The following is a 24,895-nucleotide window of genomic DNA, read 5'->3' on the forward strand; positions in this document are numbered from 1 at the left end:
TGTTGACAGCTAGCTCCAAGCACTCATTGAACGCTTAACCGGTGTGGCCGCGGTCTACCCAACCACACTGTGCCCTAAACCAAATACTTGTTGACCTTTGGCTTGTCTCTTGTCACTCGCGCCATAACCATGGAATGCTTGAGCAAGACAAGGACGCAAACGCATGCCCTTGACTTGCATGTCTTTGGCCATTGGTGAATGTTAATTCTCATTTCAAAAGCGCATTCTTTTTCAGTTTGGTGCCTTTGTTTTTGTTGCTGTTGTTTGCTCCACTATACGAATAAGGGGAAGTGGGCTTTATTTGCTGCTTACTTCTAGCTCTTATTGCAGTATGTGGCAGTCTTGTGAGAAATGCAAGCATCATCGCACTTAGCTTACTCACTTGGCCTTTATTATTCATGACTGTACACTGTGAAACTTTGGCACTTGCATATCCTCCAGGGAGAGTTTGGCGCCTACGCAATCTGACACCCTGGCATCTGCGTGCACAATTTCTTGCAATGATGAATTGTAGCCATGGTGTGAGGTATTATTGATTTTGTTTGCACGTGAAGCAACAGAAGTTGTGGAAATGCTTGATGTAAGCAACTGTCACATTTAATTACATAAAATGCCTTGAGCTGTTGCATCATAGTAGACTTCTGGAACCAATAAAAGAAAATAGGGAAAGAGGCTGGGTAGGCAGGGTGACTTTCTATGGAAAAAACATGCACAACAGCATGTTTTCGAGGCAAGGAAAGAAGGTTAACCAACAAGAAATCACACCCGTTATTGAACTACCCCACTCTCCCTAAAGCAACACACAGTTGTGACCTTGAAAAGGTGCAGTAATGACATTGTTGTCGCTTAAACATTTGCACTTTGCTTGAGACTATCTTCACGTGGGTATGCACTGTTTCATCAGTATTTGAGCAGTACAGAGACCACACAAACATCCCATTTTGTAAAGCAGTATAATCAGCCATTTATGCAGAAAGACCATGCAATGGGCACGCAGAGCAGCTTTGTGGAACTATCATTTTTCTCCCTTGTGGGTTTGCCTCTAGTTTTGCACTTGTCTGGGTGGCACCTCAGCGCTTCACGCAAACAATGACTGCACCAAAACGTTCCCACCGTGGTCCTTTCAGGTCCTTTCACCGACCCATTCCTCACCCTCTGTCCTGCCTTTGCAGTTGATGCCTCCCGAGCAGCAGGGGCCCCCACAGCAGCAGGTTCCCCCTAATGCACAGCCTCCAACCATGGCCGGGGTGGGGGGGCCTCGTGGGGGGCCACTGGGTGCTCAGCCCCAGGGAGGTCCCCCGGGTCCACCCCAGGGCCCGCCACCTGGTCTCCCACCGGGGGCACAAGCGGCCGCAGTCTCGCAGCAGCAGGCCAACAGGCTCTCGCAGCTTGAGGCTGAGCGACAGCAGAACTTGGTCAGTCCCCTAAGGAGCCATCTCTTATTTCAGTGCAGTGCTCCACCCTGTACTGCCACTGTCTACACCACCTGAAAAAAAAATGGGGTGTAGCATGTTGAGCACAGAGGAATAGACAACACTGAGAACAGCAGTCACAGCAGGGCTATGCTTTCAGTCAGTTCTGAAAAGGCTCGCAATTTTAGGGTGCCATAATGACTATGCTCCATTGCAGTAATTCCCTGCAGCACAGCGAAAAGAGCATAGTGTTCTAAGGCTTGGTATTCTGTGTTGTTGCGCAGTGCGTAACATTGAGATAGAGTATAGGTGATAACATAGAACTAGTACTGAGATAGAGCATAGGTAATATGTAAAACATAGTTAAACTTAACAAAAAAAATAATAGGTTTTGGTAATGGGAATTAAACCTTTAGTACACACTGACTTACTGGCTACATGTGACACCGCTGTGACTTGAGGTCGTGGAGTAAAACTCCCTCTCACATGCCACTAAAGTAGCTGCATGGATTGCTTAAGTGGCCATCTCAAGTCAATCCTATACGATTGGCCGAGTTAAAAACCTTGCAACAAGGTAGAGGCCTGAACATGTTGAACCTTGTCACATTGTGGCCCCATATTGCAGGCCGACCACTGGGGGTGCCAAAAACTTGGTCTCACCAATTTGTAAGGCTTGCATATTACGAGACCGCTGAGAAGGGCATACACGAATTAGTATGCAAGCTTGTGGACAACTAAATGCAGCATACAAGAAAACTTGTAGCAGCCACGATTATCTAGCGGTTGCTGAAAGTTGTGGTTTGGAAAGCATTCATTCTGCAGCTCCTTAGTGCATATCAGTACAATTTAATTTGTTCCATCTCTTAGGAAATAGCAATATACACCTTTCATCATAGCAATTACCGTATTGTTATTTCAAGCTCTGTAGCGCGAGAAACGCTAATCCAGGAGGTAGAATGCATCCTTAGATACTCAAAAAAAAAAAAGTCTTTTGAGGCCACCTAAAATTTTATCTGCTCCCAGCACATAGTGGCACCAGTCTCACTAGGAATTTTGTACTTGCAATATGCCTCATGTGTCACTATCACAAGATGCGAGCTGCTCCAGATCTTTCTTAAAGATTCGGTGCTGTGCAATGATACTGCAGTAGATACTACAACATACTGTGTGTGTGTGCGTGCGTGCACACGCATGTAATGGCCATAGGTATTTTTTTCATTATTTCGGGTGAAAAAACATTGGGAGTACGGCTTTTACGCAAAGGCATGCTTCCCTCGAAAAGCATGCCTCTGTACATTTGTTGTTCTGAGTGCATCTCATCTCCTTGGAAGCACCGTCGTCAAACACATTTTTCATCAGCACCAAACTTTCATCCAGCCGCTCTTTTTCATCTCCCGTGGCAAAGCCAACCACTTTCAGTTTAAAGTGAGTGATTTAGCTCGTGTATTTCCCTATTCAGAACTGATGAAAGCGGTAAACTTTTGAACATGAGCGCAGGAGCAGACAGAGAGGATTGTTTCGAGATTGTGCATGATCAACAAACGAGATACAACTAGTGATAAAACTAGAAGCGCAAACAGGTGGCCATGGCTCTAGCTATTCTTGATTATTTCTGTACAATTTTTGCATGTCACCTGCCAGCAGTAATTAAAAAAGAAAGTTCTGGAATTCTCACACCACACAGTAGATGGCGCTGCAAACCTTCTGAAATCATTTGTGCCGCTTATACGCGTGTAATTGTTAAATGTACACATCTTTTTTTCTGATATTCTTTACAAATTTAGAGGTGCGGCTGTTATGTATATGCAGCCATTACACACATGTACAGTTGAACCTCGCAATAACAAAATCGGCGGGGAACGCAAAAAGAATTTGCTTTTGTGAGAATTTCGTTATTGCAAAATGACACAGCACAGATAGGTAATGTGTCGCAGAACGAAACTTTACTGTAAAAATCCTGATGGCCTACATTTACAAGCTTGCTCGAGGATATAAAACTGCATTGCCAACAGTACAAAGCGCGACGTGTGCATCAATCAGCAGTGGCAGCACTGCCATGGAGCAGTATTCTCGTTCTATTGCTTTCCGAGGTACGATCACTTTTGCGAGATTTTGCGTAACTCAGCATCGGACGCCGAGCAACAGCACACCATGCATGCAGCAGCATATCTGCAGCGCACGCTGTCACCTGTAGGCACCAATTCATCTGGTGCCGAGCGCGAAAGGGGTCTTATCTTGCATACCCGAAGGCTGTCAATTGAGAGCTTCTTCACGCAAATCTACATCCAGCACTGGATCCATACATGGTGCCTGTCGGATAGCACCAAAACCAGCGTTCTTGAAGCAAGAAATGTGTACCCCCAGACAGTCGATCAATCACGGCCCTCGGGAAGATGGCAGTCATAGCACTCCATGCTGCGGCTGCCATCTCAAGTGCCACAAACAATTCCACGTCCAGTGCTGGATTAAGGTAGGGGGGGGGGGGGGGCGCTGAGGGGGCTGTGGCCTAGGGCCTCATCAGAGAGAAAGAAATTTCAACAAGAGCGGACACTCCCATAGAGCCCAACGGCCGAATTGACTGTAGCACACCAAGCAGATGGTACTAACACCTTCCGGTTTCGGTTCTGGGCACGCGCATTTTGAACACCAGTTGGTACACGCCGCGCTGGCTCCGTCGATCGGCGCGGCATTTATTTATTTTATTATTTTTTTCGCTTTTGCTGAACCACGCGTGGCCTTAGCGTAGAATCGTTTCATTATTTAGTAAAAGTGATTGCTAACGAACTTCACAAGACTCCACCGAATCTGTCATGTGCAATTTTATAAAGAAAACGCAAGACGTCTTCCGAAATGATGAAATGATGTTTATTTTGCTCTCTATAAATGCTTGTTCCGGGCTTCTTGTGCATTCATCCAAAGTTGTGGCACCAGGTAAGCAGCAGTCGTTGCCGTACGAAGCTCCACCGGATGCCATCAGCTGAAAAAAAAGTAAATTACAAGCATGTATCATTTTGGTATATTTACCTAGCAGGAATATTCCGTGTAGAGGTGAAATGTGCATAAGTGGTGAATGAGCGGCATTACAGATAAATTCACTTTTACGTACATTTCGTAGCAAACAATGCAATAAAATCTGAAAAAAACATCCGATTTTCAAGCATCCCTCCCTTCCTGGGCATTATTTCCTGCACTTTAAGAGCACAATGCAGAGACTGCGCATTTCCTGAACAACTTGGCCTCAGTCGACGGGATGGTACGCCAAGTACACAGAGGTAGCTACAACACAGGCTCAGCCAGACCATGTTACATGCTCGCAGAATGCCTTCTAGTTGCACTCAAGACAGATTCATGGGTGCAATACCTGTTTTCAGTCGCTCAGAATACATAAATGTGAAGTTCTTGAGCTCCTCCGTGTTATCTTTTACGTGAACTGCTGGCGCAAACAACACTCCCGTATCACTCTCTGCAATCGCTCGTTGTGTTTTCGGCAAGCGTGAGTACCAAAATAAGGTATTTCAATGCAGTCAATGAAATGCAATGCAATGAAATAATTTCAGTGCAGTCTTGTGCTGCCTTGAAGCTATATCAAAGAACGAGGAAGGAAATGGTGACACTAGGAACGAAGCATACTCTCTCTTCAAGAAAATGTCAAAACTAGAGACTGCATCCATGGCGATTTTCTGGAGTGAAATCTTGGAGCGCTTTGACAAAACGAGCATAGCACTTCAGAAACCAGGCCTAGACATTTAAACTGCTGTAGACCTGCTGAGCTCTCTAGAAGGCTTTGTTAATTCTTTGCGGCCTCTCTTTGATACCTTTGAAGAGAGAGCACGCACGCTAAGTACCAATGAATGTTATCAGGATGAGGGCAAACGCATCGTTTTGAGTAAGCACCCGGACGGAAAAAGCGATCGTGCGCTACAAGGTAGGAAAAAGTTTATCGTAGAGACCTACAATGTTGTACTTGACAGTCTAGTCTCTGTTTTGCGAGTGCGAAAGGCTGCCTACATTGAACTCTGCTAAAGGTTCGGATTCTTAAAATTGCTGACAGAAGTTGGGAGCGAGGCCTCTCTGGCACAGCAGCCTGAGAAGTTGGTGAAATACAAAAATGATTTGGAGCCAGCATTTTCCGCTGAAATCATTCAGTATGAGAACTTTCTGCACAACTCTGTGTGCCAGGACATGAGTTCCTGGGAATAATGAAGTTGCTGTACGAAAGAAAGCTTGTTGATGTGTTTCCGAACCTTTCTATTGCTTTGCGAATGTGCTTAAGCATACCCGTGGCAAACAGTGAGACCGAACGATCGTTTTCCGAGTTGTCGCTGATAAAAAATCGCCTTCGTTCGAGCCTCCTTGGCGACAAGGTGAACTCGCTTGCTATCATGTCCATTGAAAGTGACCTCCTCTGCAATCTATTCTTCGAACAGACTATATCTGATTTCGCCAAAGCAAAGGCTCGAAAGATGCCATTTTAAAAGAGGACTGTTTGCGCTATACATGAATAGTTCCGATAAGTTCGTTGTGTCGCCTCCCACCCTCCACGTTGCCAATGAAACGCTGAGCAGTGTAATTCAAGATATGCAAATCTTCGTTGTTCGTCTCTTGTTTGTTCTTCTTGTGATATTAGCATGCTTATAAAGAACTGTACTTTTGTTGTTTTTGATAGTGCCACGTTTATTTGGCATCGTCCTTGCTTGTCTTACCTTTAACGAAAATATTTTCAAATAATCTTTTGTAATTACAGTTGGTAATTTTCATCTGTATTCTAGCGCATTTTTATGGTGTTTGTATTGCCTCAAGTGTTGTGTATATCTATTGCATATTTATAGAGTAACGTGTATAACGATTACTGCAGTCTGATGCTTGAATTTTAATAAAGAATGTTTTGGATACAACCATGCGTCTCCTCAGGGGATTAAACTTAGTGATGCAAACAAAGCCTAGCTTCAGAAGGATCGACATCTGATCTGTGTTCTCTTTTCTACATTCTTGCTTGTCTTGAGTGCACTAAACTTTTCCTCAAAGCCTAGCTTTTGCTGAAAACAGAATGCAGATTAATCACAAAGTGGACATATGTGTTGGTGTTTACAACAGCACGCGTTTCAAGCAAGTTTTGTTGTTTCCCCTATAATAATAACAAAAACATTAACCCACCCCGTTGAACGCACTTCGTTCTTTTTAATTTGGTGGAATTAAAATGAAACATGGCATATTTCCAGTAGCGTAGCAGGCGACAGGGGGGGAAGGGGGTCAGTATAGGGAAAGGGGGCCTGCATGCACATTAGCCCAGGGCCCCCATTTTTCTTAATCCTGCTTTGTCCACGTCGGTGGGACGGAGATTTCCTTGTTCTTGCTGCATTTTTCTCGCCAAGGTGCGCATTAGGCACTGCATGAGGTGTGCAGACACCATCGTCACATGTCAGTAGCAACATGCTGTTGCTTCAAACGGGTGATCAACAAACAAGGTAGTGGCCATGACGTGTTTCGGCGCGATCGCTTCCGGCGCTTGGTTGTTTTTGTAAACAAAAATGGAGATGCCCACACAAGTGAGATGTGGTGGTATTTTAGGCAATTTTAGTGCAAGGCAATCTCATTTGAGCACGTTTTGAAGCCTGCTAGCCTTGTGCCAGTAGGTAATATGGGGGGTTACATTCGGCAAATTTGGTTGATGTGGGATTGTAGTATGGCGACATTTGGTTGTCAAGAGGTATAAAATGCATTGAATCCTATGGCCGTTCACTGGGGATACGAAAATATTTTGTTGTCATGAGAATTTCGTAGTCATGGGATTTTTTTATCACGGGTTTAGACTGTATACCCTATTCACATCTGGCCATGGTCTCGTAGGGGCTCTAACTTGGCTATTGTAGATATAGTTGCCCATGGACCTCTTTGGTCAGCCACATGAAGCACAAGGCATGTGAAAACCAGAGTTTTTCTTGAGCATAGTTAAGCTTATGGGTGACCAAGCAGGAAAGAAAGTGCCTACAAGTGAAAACTGTTGATGGCATCTGAAAAGCGTCTGCCAAATGCATCACCTGACTTTGCAACCACTGAGGAAAGTTCTCTCCAGTGTCACAGCACATGACGACTTTGTGACAGGATTGTGCAGCACCGAAAATGTGGTCTCTACTTGAGAATTGCAGTTTTTTCTTAAGTGTTGTGTGTGCTACTTGAGAATTGCAGTTTTTTCTTAAGTGTTGTGTGTTGTCTGTGCCTTTAAACCTAAGCTCATCCTTGTGTGTGCATCTGTGCAGCTGAAGATACAGCAGCTGCAGCAGACCCTGGAGGCAGCACAGGCCAAGGAGCTCCAGTACAAGGCAGCCCAAGAGCAGCAAAGCATGCTGGAACGCCAGCGTGTCGTCACCCATCAGGCACAGCAGATTTTGGCTCGCATGCCTTTGTGTGTGTGTGTGTGTGTGTGTGTGTGTGTGTGTGTGTGTGTGTGTGTGTGTGTGTGTGTGTGTGTGTGTGTGTGTGTGTGTGTGTGTGTGTGTGTGTGTGTGTGTTTGTGCGTGTTTGTGCGTGTGTGTGTTTGTGTGCGTGTGTGTGTGTGTGAGTGCATGTGTGTGTGTCTTTGCATGCATGATTGACCTTGTTCTTTTTTCTGCTCAGAACTGTACAAACATCATTGCAGGTCACATATGAGGGGACATTGTCATCCACCTGAAGATTGCACAGAAGTTACTGAAGAAAGACAGAAGTCTCTGCAGTCTATAAGGAATTCATCCTGGTTAAGGGCGTAACCTGATGCCACTACCTTTCTGGGGCAGTCACTCCACTACAGTTGCTAACCGATAATTCGGACTTGGCAGGGACTGTGAAAACGTGCAAATAATCAGGAGTTCGAAATGCCAGATTGGCTCAAAAATAGTGATTTCATTCCACAAGTGGCCAAACAAGGCGTGCCTTATTCTCGAATCGTCACTTTCGGGGATAACTTCGATTTCGCATGACTGTAGGGAAGACACATCAGCATCTAGGCACAATGGCATTCTTGGTATATTGGCAAACGTGTTATTTTTTGTGTGGCTATGACAAGATGCAATGCATCGGCGTTTGCAAACAATGGCATTCTTAACACAATGCCGAGCAGCTATGTTATCAAAGTGCAGAAACGTGGCCTCCTGTCGGCGCAGTTGATGCTGGTCACACGAAATATCGTGCAAATGAGTGCATTTTTCGAAAGTAACTGTCCAAGAATACGGCACACATTTGCCAATGTGTGTTGCTACACGCATATATGCTTGCACTTGGCCTAGTCATTCCGTGGCCCCCATTTTCTAGCAATGCCTTTTATGCTATTCCTTTCCATGCTTTTCGTACTTCATCAGTGCAACACTTTGCTTGCGTTATCAATGGGATCAGTCAGCCACGAATGGTGGATGATAAGAGTGACATAGGATCAAGTGGAAAGCATCGCCACAAAATCGCAGCCCGTATCTCGACCATTGTCACACTATTGTTACAAATAGCTGAAAGTTCAGTTATTGCATACATTGAATTGTCATTGGCGACTAATAGATGAGATACGCTTCACTAGCTGTTGTGCGGAGTGCCGGTCACATGGCCAACAACCATGCCGGCAATGTCTCAAAACAAAAATATTACAATTTCTATTTTACTCGGAAGCCGTATTACCGTATTTACTCGAATCTAATGCATTTTTTCTGGTAAAACGGGTCCAAAAATTGTATGTGCGTTAGAATCGAGTGCGACCCTAAATCTGTGTTACCATATCGCCATCAGCATTTCAAAAGGCGCTTCAGGCCTAGCTGCCTTAGCTTCCTCCATATGTGTACGTGTGCTTAGGTTAGTCCACTGTCCATCTTCCCGTTTTCTGCATTTGCTCTATCAGCATAGAAGTGCCGACTGCAAAGACCTCATGAGTTCATCAGGATTCTGCAATTTAAAGGAAAGTGATGACATGTGCCGAGGCGGATGGAAATCGAGCCACATCACGGGCGTTCGGTGTTCCCGAAACTTACGTGCAGGACTGGCGCAAACAGAATAGGCGTTCTACGCGGTGGCTGCGTACGGCGTGGCCGCGCCTATTTTGAAGGCGGTCTGTGATGGAGACAGTCTACGCATCTAGGCGCACCACACTGTGTTCTCGTCGCTTAGTTAACATTGAAGCAAGAGGCTGCACAAAGGTCAATTCGCTCGCTCCTGCTACCGCACTTTCTCACTCCTGCATTCTGATAAATGGTTTCCATGATCATTGAGTGAGACGTGTTTGTGTTTGCTTGTGCATGTGTCACACCATGCCTGTTAATTTAGTTAGTACAGTCGAACCCGGATATATCGAATTCGACGGGGATCGGAAAATAGTTTGATATAGCGAAAATTCGATATACAGATGTAGGCCAAAAAAGCACTCGCGATCATAAAAAATTGTGGCTTACCGATTGGAACAGCCGCGAATCACATAGCATGTGCACACAATATGAAAGCGCTTTATTTCACAGAAAAAAAAAAATCACTAATTTTGGGCTGCTTTTTTCTCTGGGAAATGAAGTTGAAAACACTAGTCTCAATCTTCTCAAGACTGTCCAGATGCGAGAGCCCAGTCTTCCATTTCACCACAACAGCACCAAATCAGGCTGAACACTGACGCCAGTTCAGTGGCTGTGCACAGACGCGTTTCTTCAAAAACACAGTTGCCCTCGTCGTCGCTGAAATCGCCGTCTTGAACGCCAGCTATTCCGGCCACAATGTCCTCATCAGCGAGGTCAGCTGCCGCTTGAACTTCGCTGTCAGCATTAATGAAGTCATCAACAGTCACTTCGGACGGGACGGCGCCGGGAAAATTGGACAAGTCGCGAAACACGTCTTCCAAGCACTCATCGTCATCTAAAGCTTCCGGACATTCATCTTTGGCCACTTCAAGGACTGCCTTGCCGAAACAGTTGGCTAGTGTGACCTGCTTCACGTTTCCCCAAGCACCGGTAATCATCTGGATCGCGCCAAGCAGGTAAATCTTGAGATCGGTTTTTATGCGGAGGTTTATGAGGAGCTGTTGAATAAGTCGCTTCCGATAGCCTATTTTGAATGCCTTTAAGATACCCTGGTCGACGGCCTGCAGTCTCGCTGTGGTGTTTGGCAGCAGAAACTTCAGTTCGATGTGCTGCAGCTTGCAAGTCATTTGATGGGCTGAACAGTTGTCTACCAGAAGGCAAACTCGGCGGCCCGACTTGCCCAACTCAGCGTCCCAAGCCTGCAGCCATTCAACAAAAAGTTGACGTGTCATCCAGGCCTTCCTATTACAGCTGTAGCAGACGCAAAGCTGTTTACAGTTCTTGAAGCAGCGCGGTGACTTGCTCTTCCCGATCACGAATGGCCGTAGCTTACACGAGTCGTCCATGTTGGCTGCAAGCAGCACCGACACACACACTTTGCTAATTTTACCGCCGTGGCATGAGGTTCCACGAAGAGCGAGTGTCTGATTCGGCAACATTTGCCAAAAGAGACCAGTTTCGTCTGCATTGAAGATTCCTGCAGGCGAAAACTTCTCGGTGATCTTCTGCCACTCCTCAGAAAGCCACTGCTACATCTCCTGGCTGCTGACAGCCCCACTTTTGCCTGAAATGGCCTTTCCTACAATGCCATGGCGGTTTTTAAACCGTTGCAGCCACCCAGTGCCACCGCAAAAGTTCTCTTCGCCAAGAGCCGTAGCAAACCATTTGGCCTTTTTCATTTAACATCGGGCCATCCACAGGAATATTTTTCGCTCCGATTTCAAGAAACCACGTATAGAGTGCCTTCTCCACTTTTTCAAAAGCAGCAGGGCGCACACGACACACTCCCGAGCGACTTTCCTCACCTGCTTTAAGCTTGATGTCCTTCTTGTTTTTTAACAACGTACTTAAAGTACTCCGCGGAATGCCGAATGCGTCTGCCACGGAGGACTTCTTTTCTCCGTTCTCGACATGCCGAATTACCTCAAGCTTTCTTGCAAAGTCCAGATTCTTCCTCTTTTTTATGTCCGCGGATGCCATAGCTCACCAGATGACCGCAATCATACAAGCTACGCACGGCACGTTGAAACACAGGTACGCACAAGAAAACGTATGATGCGCAGATGGAGCAGTGCGAGCGAAGCCTGTTCGAGCGGCAGTCAACGGGGCTGCGAAGGAACGACAAAGGGAAAAGAACGAAGAGAGCGGGGAGAAAGATAGCCTGGCCCACAAGCAACCGTGCCGACCCCTCACTCTCTCTCCCTTTTCCCAGGAAGCGTGGCTTGGAAACGTCGCCGTGTCTCCATGCCGCGTACTCTCTTCGCTGAGCTCCAATGGCCTTGCCCAATGCACACGCCGGTGGTAGAGGAGAATCGAGAGAGCTCGTGCCTGTGGGGCGCAAGAACAGGGGAAAAGCTCCGCGTCTCCGTTGCTAGGCGATGGCCGCGCATGGGCAGAGGAGGAGCCTGCTGACTGACTCTGCGGAAATGTTTTCCCCCGACGACCGCACACGAATGTCTTTGGGAAAAGCGCACCTTCCAGGGGCGCGGCGTTCGATATATCGAATGTCCAACGTAAATGGAATTCGATATACTACGCAATTGTACTATACTTTTACATAGTATATTCAAGGGGGTAATCTGTGTGTTCGATATAGCCAATAACTCAAGATATGCGGATTCTATATATCCGGGTTCGACTGTAAGTGAATGTTTAGAAGTTCATAAGGCCGATAAAACTGCTATCCTTACTTTTCGTATGTCTACTACTTAGCTATTGCAATCGATGCTTCGCCTTTCAGGCGAAACTGTCACTTTCTTTTATTTATTGCAACTTTTGTGCATTGGGAGTAAATCTTTGTTTTTGCAAATAAGAGAAAGTTGTATTTCTGTAAAGAAGGAGGTGCACGATACTGTAAAAGACTTTTCTTTCTTTAGGTCACGGCAAACAGGTGTACGTTACAATTGAGGGCTTTTTTTTTTCCTTTTTGTTACGGAAAACAAGTGCCTGTTACAATAGAGGGCGCGTTAGAATCGAGTAAATACAGTAGCACATGTTCATGCAGTCAGAGTTCGAAGTACTGCATGACGCGCTGCTGTGGCAGTGCCATGGGGCTGTTAAAATAACTGGTTGTTGACTGTATTGATTTAACCAAAAGGCTAGCAGACTGCAGTGTAAAGGCAAGTTGATGCAGTCCAACCCCCTTATAACAGACCCAGATTTAACCATCTATTGGTTATCATGACCACATTTCAGCACATTTGCGATTTTCCGACCCTGCCTATTGGAATTGCTTCCAGATATAACAAACATTTTTAAAAAATCACCGTACTGTTACAAAAAAACACTTTGAACCCGGTCGCAGTAAAGAGAGTGTGCACGTGAAGTAGTATCAAAGCATGGAAATGCGACCAAATAGGCCGCACGGTGGTGTGCACCCCAGTTAAGTCTAATCACAACAATGATTCGGCCTTCGAGATGAGCGACCACCACGCGCAGATTTCGGAAGCCACGAAGAAGGTCGCCCACTTCCGAGGCACATTTCTGGGGAAGAGCATACAGCACATAGTTTCCTACAATAACTGCAGTAAACTTGTGGCACAACATAAACAGCATAACGCAAAGCGTGCAGCTGACGGGTGCACCAGCATGATACTGGATGCCACGGCAGCAGCACTCTCGTCCTTGCACAGTTGCCTGTGCAGCGCAACGTGCATTACGCCTATTTCAATGATTTGGAATGACCATCTATGTCCTTCCGTAATGCGAACAATGGCCAGTCAGACTTCGCCTTCCTTAGTGTCGATATTCTTATGGCCCGAGTCGGCGAGAACGCTGCACCATGTGGCGTCGCCATGCGAAGTTGCAAAGGTTCAGCGGTTACTACGCCGTTTTCAGGAAATCGTTTTCGGCACCGCTTCATTTACACGTTACCAATTGCTGATAGCGGTTCACAGTGACGCTCTACCTTTCAAACATTGATTTTTTTGTTTGTTTGTTTGTTTTGTTTTGTTTTTTCACTCGAGGCGACATAGACAATTTAACTTTACAGCTCGTGTGGCTGACGCGCAGTACTAACGCCGAGACCGTGATGTCCGAGACCTTCGCAGTATGGCACCATGCCGCAGTAGTTCCCGAAATTTACGCTCCCTGCCAACCAGAATGCTTCGCTCTCATGTGCATAATATAGTCATGTCCCACTGGTAGTAATACTATATATATATCACGAGCCCTCGAATACAAAATGGTGGCTTCAATGACAGGTGATCAAAACCAGGCCCCATTTTGAGGTAGCTGTACGGTGCCGTATTTTGTTCTTTAAATGGACATTACTAATAAAAATTTGCTGCTGATGGTGGGATCGCACTGAGAACAAAAGTGACACTGAAAATCTGGTTTTCGGACCAGTATGCTGCCTAATTGTAACAGCCAGCGATCAGTTATGCAGTGCTGCTAATTTTTTAGCATTCTTAAGAACGAGTCAGTATATAACAAAGTACTGATATAACTGCCAGTTTTTGTGGTACTATCAAATTTGGAAGTTTATTTCATCATCAATTCAAGCACACATATCTTATCCAGTGGTTCAGTGGGAAGGGGTGGCGAAAAAGCTAACGACGGCCGTACAATGTGCCAATCCTTGCCCAGGCCACGATATTGCACTACACTCAGCATGTCTCTCTATGTAATACATAAATTCAGGGAAAAATAGAACAACAAAGATATTGCAGAACACTCAGCCTGGTGCTCTAATATAGAAAAAGAAAGAAACTAAGCCGTGGCTTTAACAAGTGAACTAGAATGTACTGATATGAAGAGCTTATCTAAAACAAATTTCCACGGCTGAATTTTAGTGCACAATACATTTCCAAAAAAGAAGTGCACAAGATAAGCAAGTCTTACCCAGAAGAGAAAAAACTAACTTGTCATGTTTGAAGCGCGAGTAGATAAGTGTGTATCTTTTTTTTTTTTTGAAAATTGCTGCTGACAGGCTTTTATTCACTATGCTCACGACCATCCTGTTAGAGTTTAGAAACAAAGGAATAAGGCGGGTTAGCTTTAGCCTGCCGTAGTTGGTTTGTTTGTTATAAATGGGTTTGACTGTAGGCAACTCGAAGTGCAGCAACGTTAAATTGGCAGATAAGTTTCAACATGATCACGGCAGCATCTATAGCCAACCAACAAAAACTTTGCCAGTGGTCACAATTACATGGTTGTTAAATCTGGGTTTCACGAAGTTACTTTGCAGAAGATTAGGCTCCAAATTTTTTAGACTTTGACTGTGTTGCATGCTGATGTACATTCCCATCATAATGGTGCACCCATCTTTCATCTCCAGTCACATTACTGAAAGCAAAGTAATCTTATCAGCAATAATTTTCCAGTCCCCAGTCATGCTCTTTGCATTCTTTCTTTTAACCCTTCGAGTGCTGTGGACAGGCCTTGCTCGGTTAGAATTTTTTTCATATTAATACTGAGGACAAGTCTTGCTCCTCCACGTCTTTAGGTGCTCTTTCTAAGTGCCAGTAACGGATGGGTCTGGTCCAATCCATTTTGACCTCCTAGCGAGTTCCCTCTTTGGCCTCGCTAGGGGGCCTAATGACTCCGTTCGTCTAGGTTCGTCCAGTAGGAATTTAAAAAATGGCCGCTGTCAGTTTCGTGTTGACGGGCCTGTCACAATAGTGTGGCTTTTATTTGATTCAGTCATCTCATCAAGCTCCGAAGATGATTTGCTTCTGCTGAAAGCATTGACAGGGATGGCAGTGTTTTCTGTGCTATAAACACATCCAGTGACTCGTATCTCACCGACTACAACGAGGTTAGATAAACGGAACGTTATGCTAGTGATTAAATTTGTGTAGGTTCAGGCATAAGTCAATAATTTACTATCCCCATGTCATATATATTTCGAATCTGCAAAAATTTTGCTGCCTAGGTGTGCAATAAAAGAAATGTAGTTTTTGGATCGCATTTCTTTATTTTTTGCCAGCACTTAAAGGTCCCCTGAAACGGTATGGACAAATTTTGTAGACGCGTAGCGTACAGCTTAAGTAGAACATTCGCAGCACAATTTAAGTGACGCGTTACGTATTAATGGAGCTACAAGCGATTACAAGTTACCCTCCTCCCAAGCCATGCTTTTCCTCCTCAACTCATTCGCAAAGCGATCGAGGCTAAGCTCCGCCTTCACTGGTTCTGCGTCACAATGTGATGTCACATCATCCACTTCCGGTTGTTTTGGAGCCTGCTTCCGCCTGCGCTAAACCTCTGTGCTAGCCGCTTGGGCATCGACCCTAAGCGAGAGCTATTAAAGCAGCGTGCGTTGCAAGCATTCTGTCACAACGCCGAACGTGTCTGATATTCCGGTAACCATACACTATCTAAACGTTTCAACGGAACAGTGGAGGCGTAAACTCAAGCTGGTGAAGGAACTTTAGCGTAGACGAAAGTGAGCTGCCTTACTGGTCTCCACGGTCCAGCCACGCATTGGCGCAGAGCTTAACCAGCCAAAGAAAGAGCTAATATTGCTCTAACCAAGTGTAAAACATTGTAAACATTAACAAAAACAATGTGTTAACGATTACACTCCTGCGAACAATTTACACCAGATTACACTCCTGCGAACAATTTACACCAGATTACACTCCTGCGAACAATTTACACCAGCAGCAAAGAAGAATACATTTTGTTACTGCTACTGTGTCTGGTTGAGCTATATGCCACCAGGTGGCTGCACCGTGCAGACCATTCACATTTGCACTTCTTTTTATCCCATGAAACGACACGCAAGGGGACACGGCCAGGCCCTGTCCCCTTGCGCTTGCGTTTACCTTAATACCGGACTCGCAAAACGCTATTGCATCAGTAATCTTCCGGTGTAAAGTGACGGCCGCAATCGCACAAATCCTGGCGCCGATGGGATAGCAGCAGTCCGAAGTGCTGCAGCCAGTCCGCTCATGTACTGGCTTGCAGAGGGACACGATGTCGCAGCTTGACATATTGCCAGTCGCTACGTTTGCAGTCCACAACACAACAAAGTCGAATCATAGTGCTCGCAAAAAGACTGAGACCGACTCTGACCGCAGAGCTTTCGTCAAAATAGAGCATGTTGCAACACAAGCGGACGATATTGCTGTGTGCTGGAAGTGCTTAAGTGTACTGAAAAGTTCTTCTTGTGCATTTCCTTTATGTTACTTTCTTTTTATAAAAACAAATTAACTAACATTCCAACTATTACGAACATCATTTGTTTACCATAAAGTTGAAAAAATTATCAATCACGCGCCCTGGTCAGCCAATCGGATAGCTCGTCCCACTGACGTCATATGGGTAGGGGCGGCTGAAAATTCAGCCAAGCAGTGTACTGTGATTGGCAGTGATGTGCATTTTTAGAACCTTATAATAAATTACGCGCTTTACGCAGAGCACTTAGATGCATCAATTAATGATCAGAAGGACCTACTCTAACGACTCAGTACATTTGTGGAAAATCGTCAAAATTGTTTCATGGTCCCTTTAAGGGCCGCTGTAACCTCCTGTACTCCATAAAATATGCATCATCAGTTGTCTATACTCTACGTGAAGACATGTTGATGGAGAGCAGCAGTTGTGACACAACTCTGCTGGTGAAGTGCTACACAATGAATTCCTTGCGGTCTTTTTTTTTGTAGATTCAGCAGCAGCAGCAGCAGCAGCAACAACAGCAGCAGCAACAACAACAGCAGCAGCAGCAGCAACAACAGCAGCAACAACAGCAACAGCAGCAGCAGCAGCAGCAGCAGCAACAACAGCAGCAGCAGCAGCAACAGCAGCAGCAGCAGCAGCAGCAGCAGCAGAGGTTCCAACCAAACCAGACACCCAACCTCAGGCACATTCTTCAGCAGGTCAGCACTGATACTTGTCCAATTGCTTTTTTTAATTCTGGGGTCTTACCTGCCCAAAACCGCAATCTCATTATGAGGCACGCCGTAGTGGTGTACTCCGGACTAATTTTGGCCAGCTGGGTTTTTTTAATGTGCTCTTAAATATAAGTACCATGAGTGTTTTTTCATTTCGCCACTACTATCAAAATGTGGCCACTGCGACCTGGATTGAACTCGTGACCTCTAGCTAAACAGTGTAATGCTATAGACACTAATATACTGCAACGGGTATCTCCAGTTTCTGTGCACCTACCCATGGCGGTGCATTCTTTTCGTAAATACACTGCACATAGTGCAGGTTTGTTGATTTCAACTTTAAAGGGTTTATCATTTGAGAGTGCAGTTAGCTCGCCTAGGTGCTACGCTACCGTGCACTCTTCTAGCGATGGTTATGGCATTCTACTGCTAAACAGGAGATAGTGGGTTGGATGCACAATCGCTTCAGGCATGTTGCAGGGGTGGAAAAATACAGATAATTTTCTAGTTTTGGAAAATTTCACACAAAGAATGCAGCTGCATTCACTGTCAGCAGCAACACGGTGCCCGTGGTCAGAGAGGTCCCACACTGCCTGGCAGCGGCAACATAGAAGAAATGAGAGCTAAACACCATTTAAATTACCATTAGTTATCAAACGGTTTTCTCATGTTTCGGTATCACTCTGCATTTTTGGAGTCCCTTTGACCACAGGCACCCTCTTGCAGCACACACTGAACGCAGCTGTACATCTGTGTGCTTCCCACCGATGTGACCCCAATGAAAACGTTCAGTATGCAATGTCTTTGAGACAGCAGTACGGTCTGACCTGACCAGTGGTGTGACCCCCCCTTCCCCCTCTGCTCTGTGTGCAGCAGATGCGCCAGCAGCAGATGCTGCAGAACCTGCAACAGCAGTCCAGCATTCGAGCTCAGCTGGCAGGGGGACTGGGCATGGGAGGACCCGGCCCACAGGGGCCCCAGTCACAGGGTGGCGGTGGACCCGGGTGGGACGACACTGCTCTCCTAGACCTGCTGGGGGGTGCAGGGGGACCCCACAACGGCTGATCGGCGCAGCTGTCTTGCACCCCTCCTTCCCTCGCTCCTCTGAGGAGACTCGAGTGAGAGCAGTGAATTTGGGTGGCTATATTTGCTTGCTTTACGTCAGACGCTCTTCAACTGACATAACATCTTTCCATTTTCAACCTTTTTACAACTGTCTTATTGACTGCCCGGTTCTGTCATTTGCAGGTGGCATAAGTTTGGGCAGCAAGTAAGTGGAGGGCCACATTTGATTTCCTCACGTCCACATCGCTTTCACTTGCTTAAGCACTCTTGTTGCATGCGTTGTACATATTCCATGTGTGCATCTTACACACTCGCGGAGTCTCAGCGGTCTCTGATTTCATTTGTGGTGGAATTCGTCAAGCGTTCTGTCGATTTGCACACATGAAAAGCCACTGGTGGGTTTTGTCACTGAAGCACGTTCGTACCCACTCCAGGCATAAAGCATAAATAGCAATGAAACAACTTCAAAGACCAGGGCTTGTGTTTACAAAATTTTTCTTGCTTGAGCTATTGCCGTGGCAACCTTGTTGTAATCATGTCAATTACAATCGTGATTGGCAAACTCTTGAACAAACTTTTGCAAGTAAAGTTCTAGCTCCGGGAAACCAGTATACCTTAAGCTGCTTGGATAAAGAACAACATTTTCTTTTTAATCTGCTGCATAATTCTTTGCGTGGGAAGCAAACATCTAAGCTAAAATGGCCTTTTTAGTCTTCTTTTTTCATTTTGTATTGCTTCTCAGAGGATGCACGTTATGTGCAAGAGTATATCTCGTGAAAGTAATTTTTGTGTGTTAAATGTACAAAAAAAAGTTTACACCCTTTGAAGCATATCTTGTCCCCAAACAATAATAATCACCTGTCTTGCTTGCGTTTCCTTTCCTAAAAACATTGCTCAAGAATGCTATGTGATGCTGATAACATGCATGCCGTTCATTACCTGAAAGGAGTGGGCACGCAGCATTTAAGAAAGGCAAAGGTACTCAAGATAGGTGACAATTATTGTTTGGGGACAAGATGACCCCCCAGAGATTACAAATTTTTTTGTAATCTCTGGGGGGTCTGACAACACAGCGATTGATGCAGTAAAGAAGCAAAGATAAAATGTTATGCAATAATAACGTGAAAGTACCCTACCAGTTCGTTTACGTTTGTACTAGCAATTGTGGTTCATTTTAATTGTGCGTCATGGCGCTGTCACATACAGATATGTTTCACAGCATGCACATTATAGGAAATTTATTCGCATAGCAGCAGCTGTTTTGCACCATTTGATGAATTTCATCCCTTTTCTTTACTTGTTTACAACCCTCTGTAGGCTTGCGCATCTTGCCACTGATGTTGTGCTCCGAAGTTCTAGCACCACTACTAAGTAGAATTCTGAAGCGAATGTACTGTATCAGTATGCAAGTCTTCTTTCTCCTTGTTGAGCCTTTTGTTAATGTCACTTTGTTGATGCTGTTGTTTTCTAGATTTCAAATCTCGCCACGTTGCGTTTTAGTCAACAGCGATTGAACAAGTGATGCCTTGGGCTGGAGCCAGTGTTTCGACAAGCAGCATCGTCTTCATCAGGCGTAGACAACCTTTGTTGAAACGTTGGGTCCAAGCCCGAGGCATCCTTTGTTTAATCGCTGTATGTCACTTCAAGTGTTCACGTTCCTGTGAATCTCTGTCTGGTATCTATTTGCATATCGGCTTTTCACACAACAGTGTACATTTTAGCTAAACCAACTGAGGCACAAATTCAAGCAGGTTCAGTTGTTCTGGCCACATGAGCGCAAAAGTGTTATGGAGTGTATGTCAAGTCAGCACAGCACACTTCTGATGTTGCATGCGACAGTATCTTACCTGTATTGTGCTTTGAGTTTGAACTGGCCACAGATGTATAGCACGAGGATGTCGTTTAACGTTACCAGGGGCACTTCAATCAAAGGGCCATAGCCACGCTGTGAGCCTAGTAAGAGCTGCCATGGCCTCCAATTGGCTCAAAGCACCGCCATTACAGAGTTCGTCAAATGGTGGAATTGGACAACGTCCAGATTAGCAGCACGGTTCCGTAAGAATCCAACTTGAAGATGAGTGCAGCTGTGTGAAATAATATACTTCATTGATTTTCTTTTTCTTCTGCATCTTATTGTGAAAATATAGGGTCGTTCTTAAAAACAGCAGTTGAAGCAAGCTTTTTCTTTTTTTGTGCATGCAAGTACTTTGATCAGAGACCTGCGGCAGCCTTTCTTCAATCCTTAGCCTGTGATTTAAGACTTGCCGAGAAAAGGTGAAAAATATTTGACTATAATTTAATGTTCAAGTCCTATTATCTGTTGATCTGGATCTTGCAGTCTGTAAAGAAGAAGTTCTTGCATAGCTCCTATTATGGGCTATATCGTTGTGCTTGTTGTTCAGCGTGAATTTATTGACTATGTATAGTTTGCTCTGTTGCTTTTCACAGTAGCACTCTGTTGAGAATGTACTAAAGAACCATTCCTGGAATGGCAGCCCACTGCACAAGAAAGCACTGCTTCACCTGAACCCATTGTTTACAGTGTGTTTACAGGGACAGCATGCAACACAAAGCGCATATTGTTTTTAAGGCATCTTTCCTGTTTGTTGCACACTTGGCTTTTTTTTATTTTTTCTCTTGTTCTTGTTTTTTGGCGCATAATTTTAGAGAGGCTAAAATGTCAAGCTTGGATGCGTTCCGTTTCAGAAGTACAACTTCTTGTTTGATTGATGGGTGCCTCTTTTGCACCCCTGTACATCTGTGTTGCATTTTTGAAGCTGTATACAGCAATGACATCACTGTGCACGTAATCGGGCACATAAGTTTACGAGACCCAGATTCCTCGACAAATGTAAATGTCAGCTCTGTTAAGGCATGAGACATCTAAATTAAGAGATCCCTGGTGTAGGTTGGCAAATCTGCAACAGATTAGAGCTCTAAATTTGAGGCTGCGTGCCCAGACTCCACGAGAATTGCCATGTCCTGTATTGTTCCATAATTTGATTGCCGCGTTCCAAATGGCATGTTGCGTAAAGTTTAGTAACCAACTGCATTTTATATGTATATTTCTAGCGTGGTGTCACGTAGCAATAGCAGGTACATTTCATGCTACGCGATGACTGCTGCCGGGATCTTAGCCGAAGTCTGTTCCATGTAATTTTAAAGAACTCTCTCTGTGGGAAGCATTTCTGGTGACGATAAACAGTATGATCATCGCTCGGTGAGGATTGTGCTCAATATAGCTATGCCAGAGATAACGCCAAAGACGTGTTAATTCCAGAAATGCGGGACATGCGGTTTGCCGTGTCATCATCATGTCTGAACAATGCACAGCCCCGAGCAAAACAAGTGGAAGTCTGACCGCGCTAGAGTGCCTCAGCGAGGAAGTACTAAGTGTCTTTTTCTTTGTTGATGTTGTTGTTGCTGCCAATTTGTTGCAGATTGTTTACACAGACAAAAAAAAAGCTACGTTTTTGTGTTTTGTGTTGGCACGGAACAGTGAGTATGGAAACATGCCTTTTGTAAATACTACGATTTCTCTATCTATGCTGCGACTGCGTCACTGTCATGTTAAATGAGAGGTTGTGCTGTACAGCTTGGATGAGCTCTGTCAACGTGTTCCGTGAGCGTCCTATTCATAGCTTGTCAAGCAGAAGTGGCCGGCATGGTATCATGCCTGATTTTCTCAGCGAATTCGTGCTAATTATCGCATCCTTGCTGTACGAGCATGCTCCAAGGTATGCTATGCACTTTCATATAATGTATCTGAGCTGCTAGGTACGAGTTATCATTTGCACCACGAGAGCATTTGTATGTAATGTACGAGAAGAGAGACACAATGGCCACCTGTTAGTCACCTAGGTTGTTTCCTCTCTTTATCATTCCTGCATGCAAAGATTATTCTGTCTGTTCGTTATATTTAGTGTGTTAATTACATTTTCTCCTTCCTCACTAAGCACCAGAGAACTCTTCGTCTCTTGCTTCTTCTCCAGCAAAAGAGTTCAGGGGTCGTATTTTTTTCCATGCAACTGTATATGGAGTAGTTACAACACCCTGGCATTGTTGCTTCGTGTACAGTTTTACATAAGATATTTGGTCTTTCTTGTATTAATACTTGGTCCTTTCGTCCCTTTACATTTTTAGAGGTACAGCTCGGGATAGGAGTAGGTGCGTACGGTGCTGATTCACTCTTGTAAGTCAGGTTGCAGGTCAGTGCTCTGTGCACCTGAGCCTGAGCCTATTCGTCTAGAGTTCCCTCACGTTGCATCTAATTAGTTAGTGATAATTACGCATCACCAGCAAGCCAAACCCTCCACTCCCTCGGTACCTATACAACAGAGAACGATGTGAAGAGCATCAAATGTGGCGTTACGCTCAAAATTTTAAATGATATAAGCATTGAAAAACATTTCTTGCGATTGCCTCGGAGTAGCAGCTTGCCCCGGCAAAACTACAGGCTCTTAGTACTTTTCTTGACTTTTTTTTTTCTTGTACGTGCGATCGGCATTGAAACGTTACACAGCTCATGTTTTATGCGATGAGGCTGAATTTTGACGCAGTGTGTGCCTGCGGCCAGCTGTGCTGTACTACGGCACTGTATTTGTCACATATGCTATGAAGGTTGCAAATGTGAATTTCAGGTCTCATGCTCAGTCTGTAGAAATGTTGTTTGTTTGTTTTTTCTTTCTCGGGTTCCACACCTTGTAAACTTTTGACATTGACAGCACAACTTATTGTACAGTTTACTTTGGTATAGAACTCTCCGTGCTGGACGACTGATGCCCAGCTCTGCAAGTTGTAAAAAGTGACAGTAGATAAACGGGACACTGCCGACTGTTTTAAAACAAAGCCTTCGGGCATATAGTTCAATTTACGCTCGTGAAATTTCATGGGAATGTATATTGCCTTTTTCATGGCTCTCTTTGTCTACTGTGCGAGGCATGGCCCATGCTTTGTAACATATATATGTATTTTGTTTTGTTTGTATAATAAATTATGCTTGATTGCACAAACATGCACAAAGCCTTCGTCATCATTGTACTATAGTTGTACGGCATACGGTTGGTTTGACTGACAGAAACTTGCAAAGCATGCACTGCACAAAGTTGTTTGGATTACATCCTGGTGTTCCTAAACAAGTCAATATGAAGCCACTAGCTTGGAAGCAGCTTTTCGAGCATTTGTTGCTGCCCCAAAGGTTTAAGGGGCCCTGAGCCACTTTTTTTCGAAATGAAGAAAGGCATTTGAAGTGAAAATAGACCATTTCGGAAATACTTTGCCTCAAAAACTACTTCAATGCGTTGAGCAGAAGCACAGTTGTTTGTAATCAAACGCAGCCTCCGCTGTGCTCCCATACCTTCTTCACTGCCTTGCACTGCGAAGGCTACGGCAGAGTGGGGCGTGCCCACAACGCTCCACCTTCTAAATGTCACCGGGGCGCGCAGTTCAGATTTCATTTTGGGTGTTAACATAGATGCCACGACTTGCACCGTTGGTGCCTACCGCGCGCTAAACATAAGCCACACGCTGTTGTCCTCGGCGAGCCGCTGTGCGCTTAGCCAGTGGACTCGTGGCAGCACCCCGCAGCAGCCGCGGTATCTGTGCTGCGTAGCTGACCGTAGCTACCAATAGCAGCCGTGTATGGGAATCCGCTTTATTACAAAATAAAGCGTCCAGAAGGGAGTGAGGAGCAGGCTTCTGCTTGAAAAGAGGGCGTTTGAGAGAAAGGTGACTTTGCGCTCCGCTTGCGGGCTCCTCGCGCCGCGCTCGACTGCAAAATCTGGCTTAGATGTTCACAGCAGCATATGCTATCTGCGGACTGTTTCTTCACCAAGCCCGAGGGGTGGTTCAGGACTCCTTTAAATTAAGGTTGATGATAGTAAAGAAAAGCAGGAAATCACATTAAAGGCACACAAAGGGATACCTTAAATCAATTTACATAGGTACAGTATTATGTCGATAAGCTTGCATTTTTATTATTGACAGAAAAGGTTGATTTTCAGCGTAGAAGACAAGAGAGAGAGAATGAAGAGGAAAGGTAGGGAGGTTAACCAGATATGAGTCTCCGGTTTGCTACCCTACACTGGGGATGGGGGATAGGGGTTAGAAAGATGACAGAGAGGAAAACGCTAAAAAAAAGGAAAAAAAAAACACGCACACATGGAGGCACACACACAAAAAGGCGTTCCAGTTAAAGTCGTTCACTCAGGCCGGTAGATCGCAAAAAGCGCAATAGCGCTTGCACGGCCTTCTTCTGTGACGGTAGGTCCTTTCGATGTTGTAGAATTCTGTTTTCGGATAGCGCTTGGTCGTCCAGTTTGTCAAGTTCGTGGCGAAGGCATGCCCTCTGTGTACTGTACTGCGGGCAGGCACACAGAATATGGCCAATTGATTCTTCATGGCCGCAGTGGTCACAGGTTGGGCTGTCGGTCATCCCTATGCGGAATGCATAGGCTTGAGTAAAGGCAACGCCCAACCAAAGTCGATATAAAAGCGTGGCGTCTCTACGGCGAAGCTGTGATGGCGCTCGAAGACTTAATGTTGGGTCAAGTGAGTACAGTCG

The 24,895-nt window shown here is 45.1% G+C and overlaps 1 protein-coding gene across 17 annotated transcripts in view; it reads left to right on the forward strand.

Moving 5' to 3' along the window:
* The window catches only part of MED25 (Mediator complex subunit 25), a 91,016-nt gene extending 67,671 nt beyond the window's left edge, over positions 1-23,345 (forward strand). For 14 of the 17 annotated variants that reach the window (XM_065453317.2, XM_065453327.2, XM_065453331.2 and 11 more), the window contains 4 exons: positions 1,173-1,415; positions 7,670-7,786; positions 17,041-17,253; positions 18,142-23,345. In XM_065453317.2, coding sequence (XP_065309389.1) covers positions 1,173-1,415; positions 7,670-7,786; positions 17,041-17,253; positions 18,142-18,333 — 765 coding nt within the window. In that variant the 3' untranslated portion in view covers positions 18,334-23,345. The remainder of the gene's footprint in view (positions 1-1,172; positions 1,416-7,669; positions 7,787-17,040; positions 17,254-18,141) is intronic. The other 3 variants (XR_010569978.2, XM_065453322.2, XM_065453325.2) reach the window with 3 other exon arrangements.
* Positions 23,346-24,895: the final 1,550 nt, after the last annotated feature.

The sequence above is a fragment of the Dermacentor albipictus genome, chromosome 3 (genome assembly GCF_038994185.2).
Source record: "Dermacentor albipictus isolate Rhodes 1998 colony chromosome 3, USDA_Dalb.pri_finalv2, whole genome shotgun sequence".
NCBI classification, from domain to species: Eukaryota; Metazoa; Arthropoda; class Arachnida; order Ixodida; family Ixodidae; genus Dermacentor; species Dermacentor albipictus.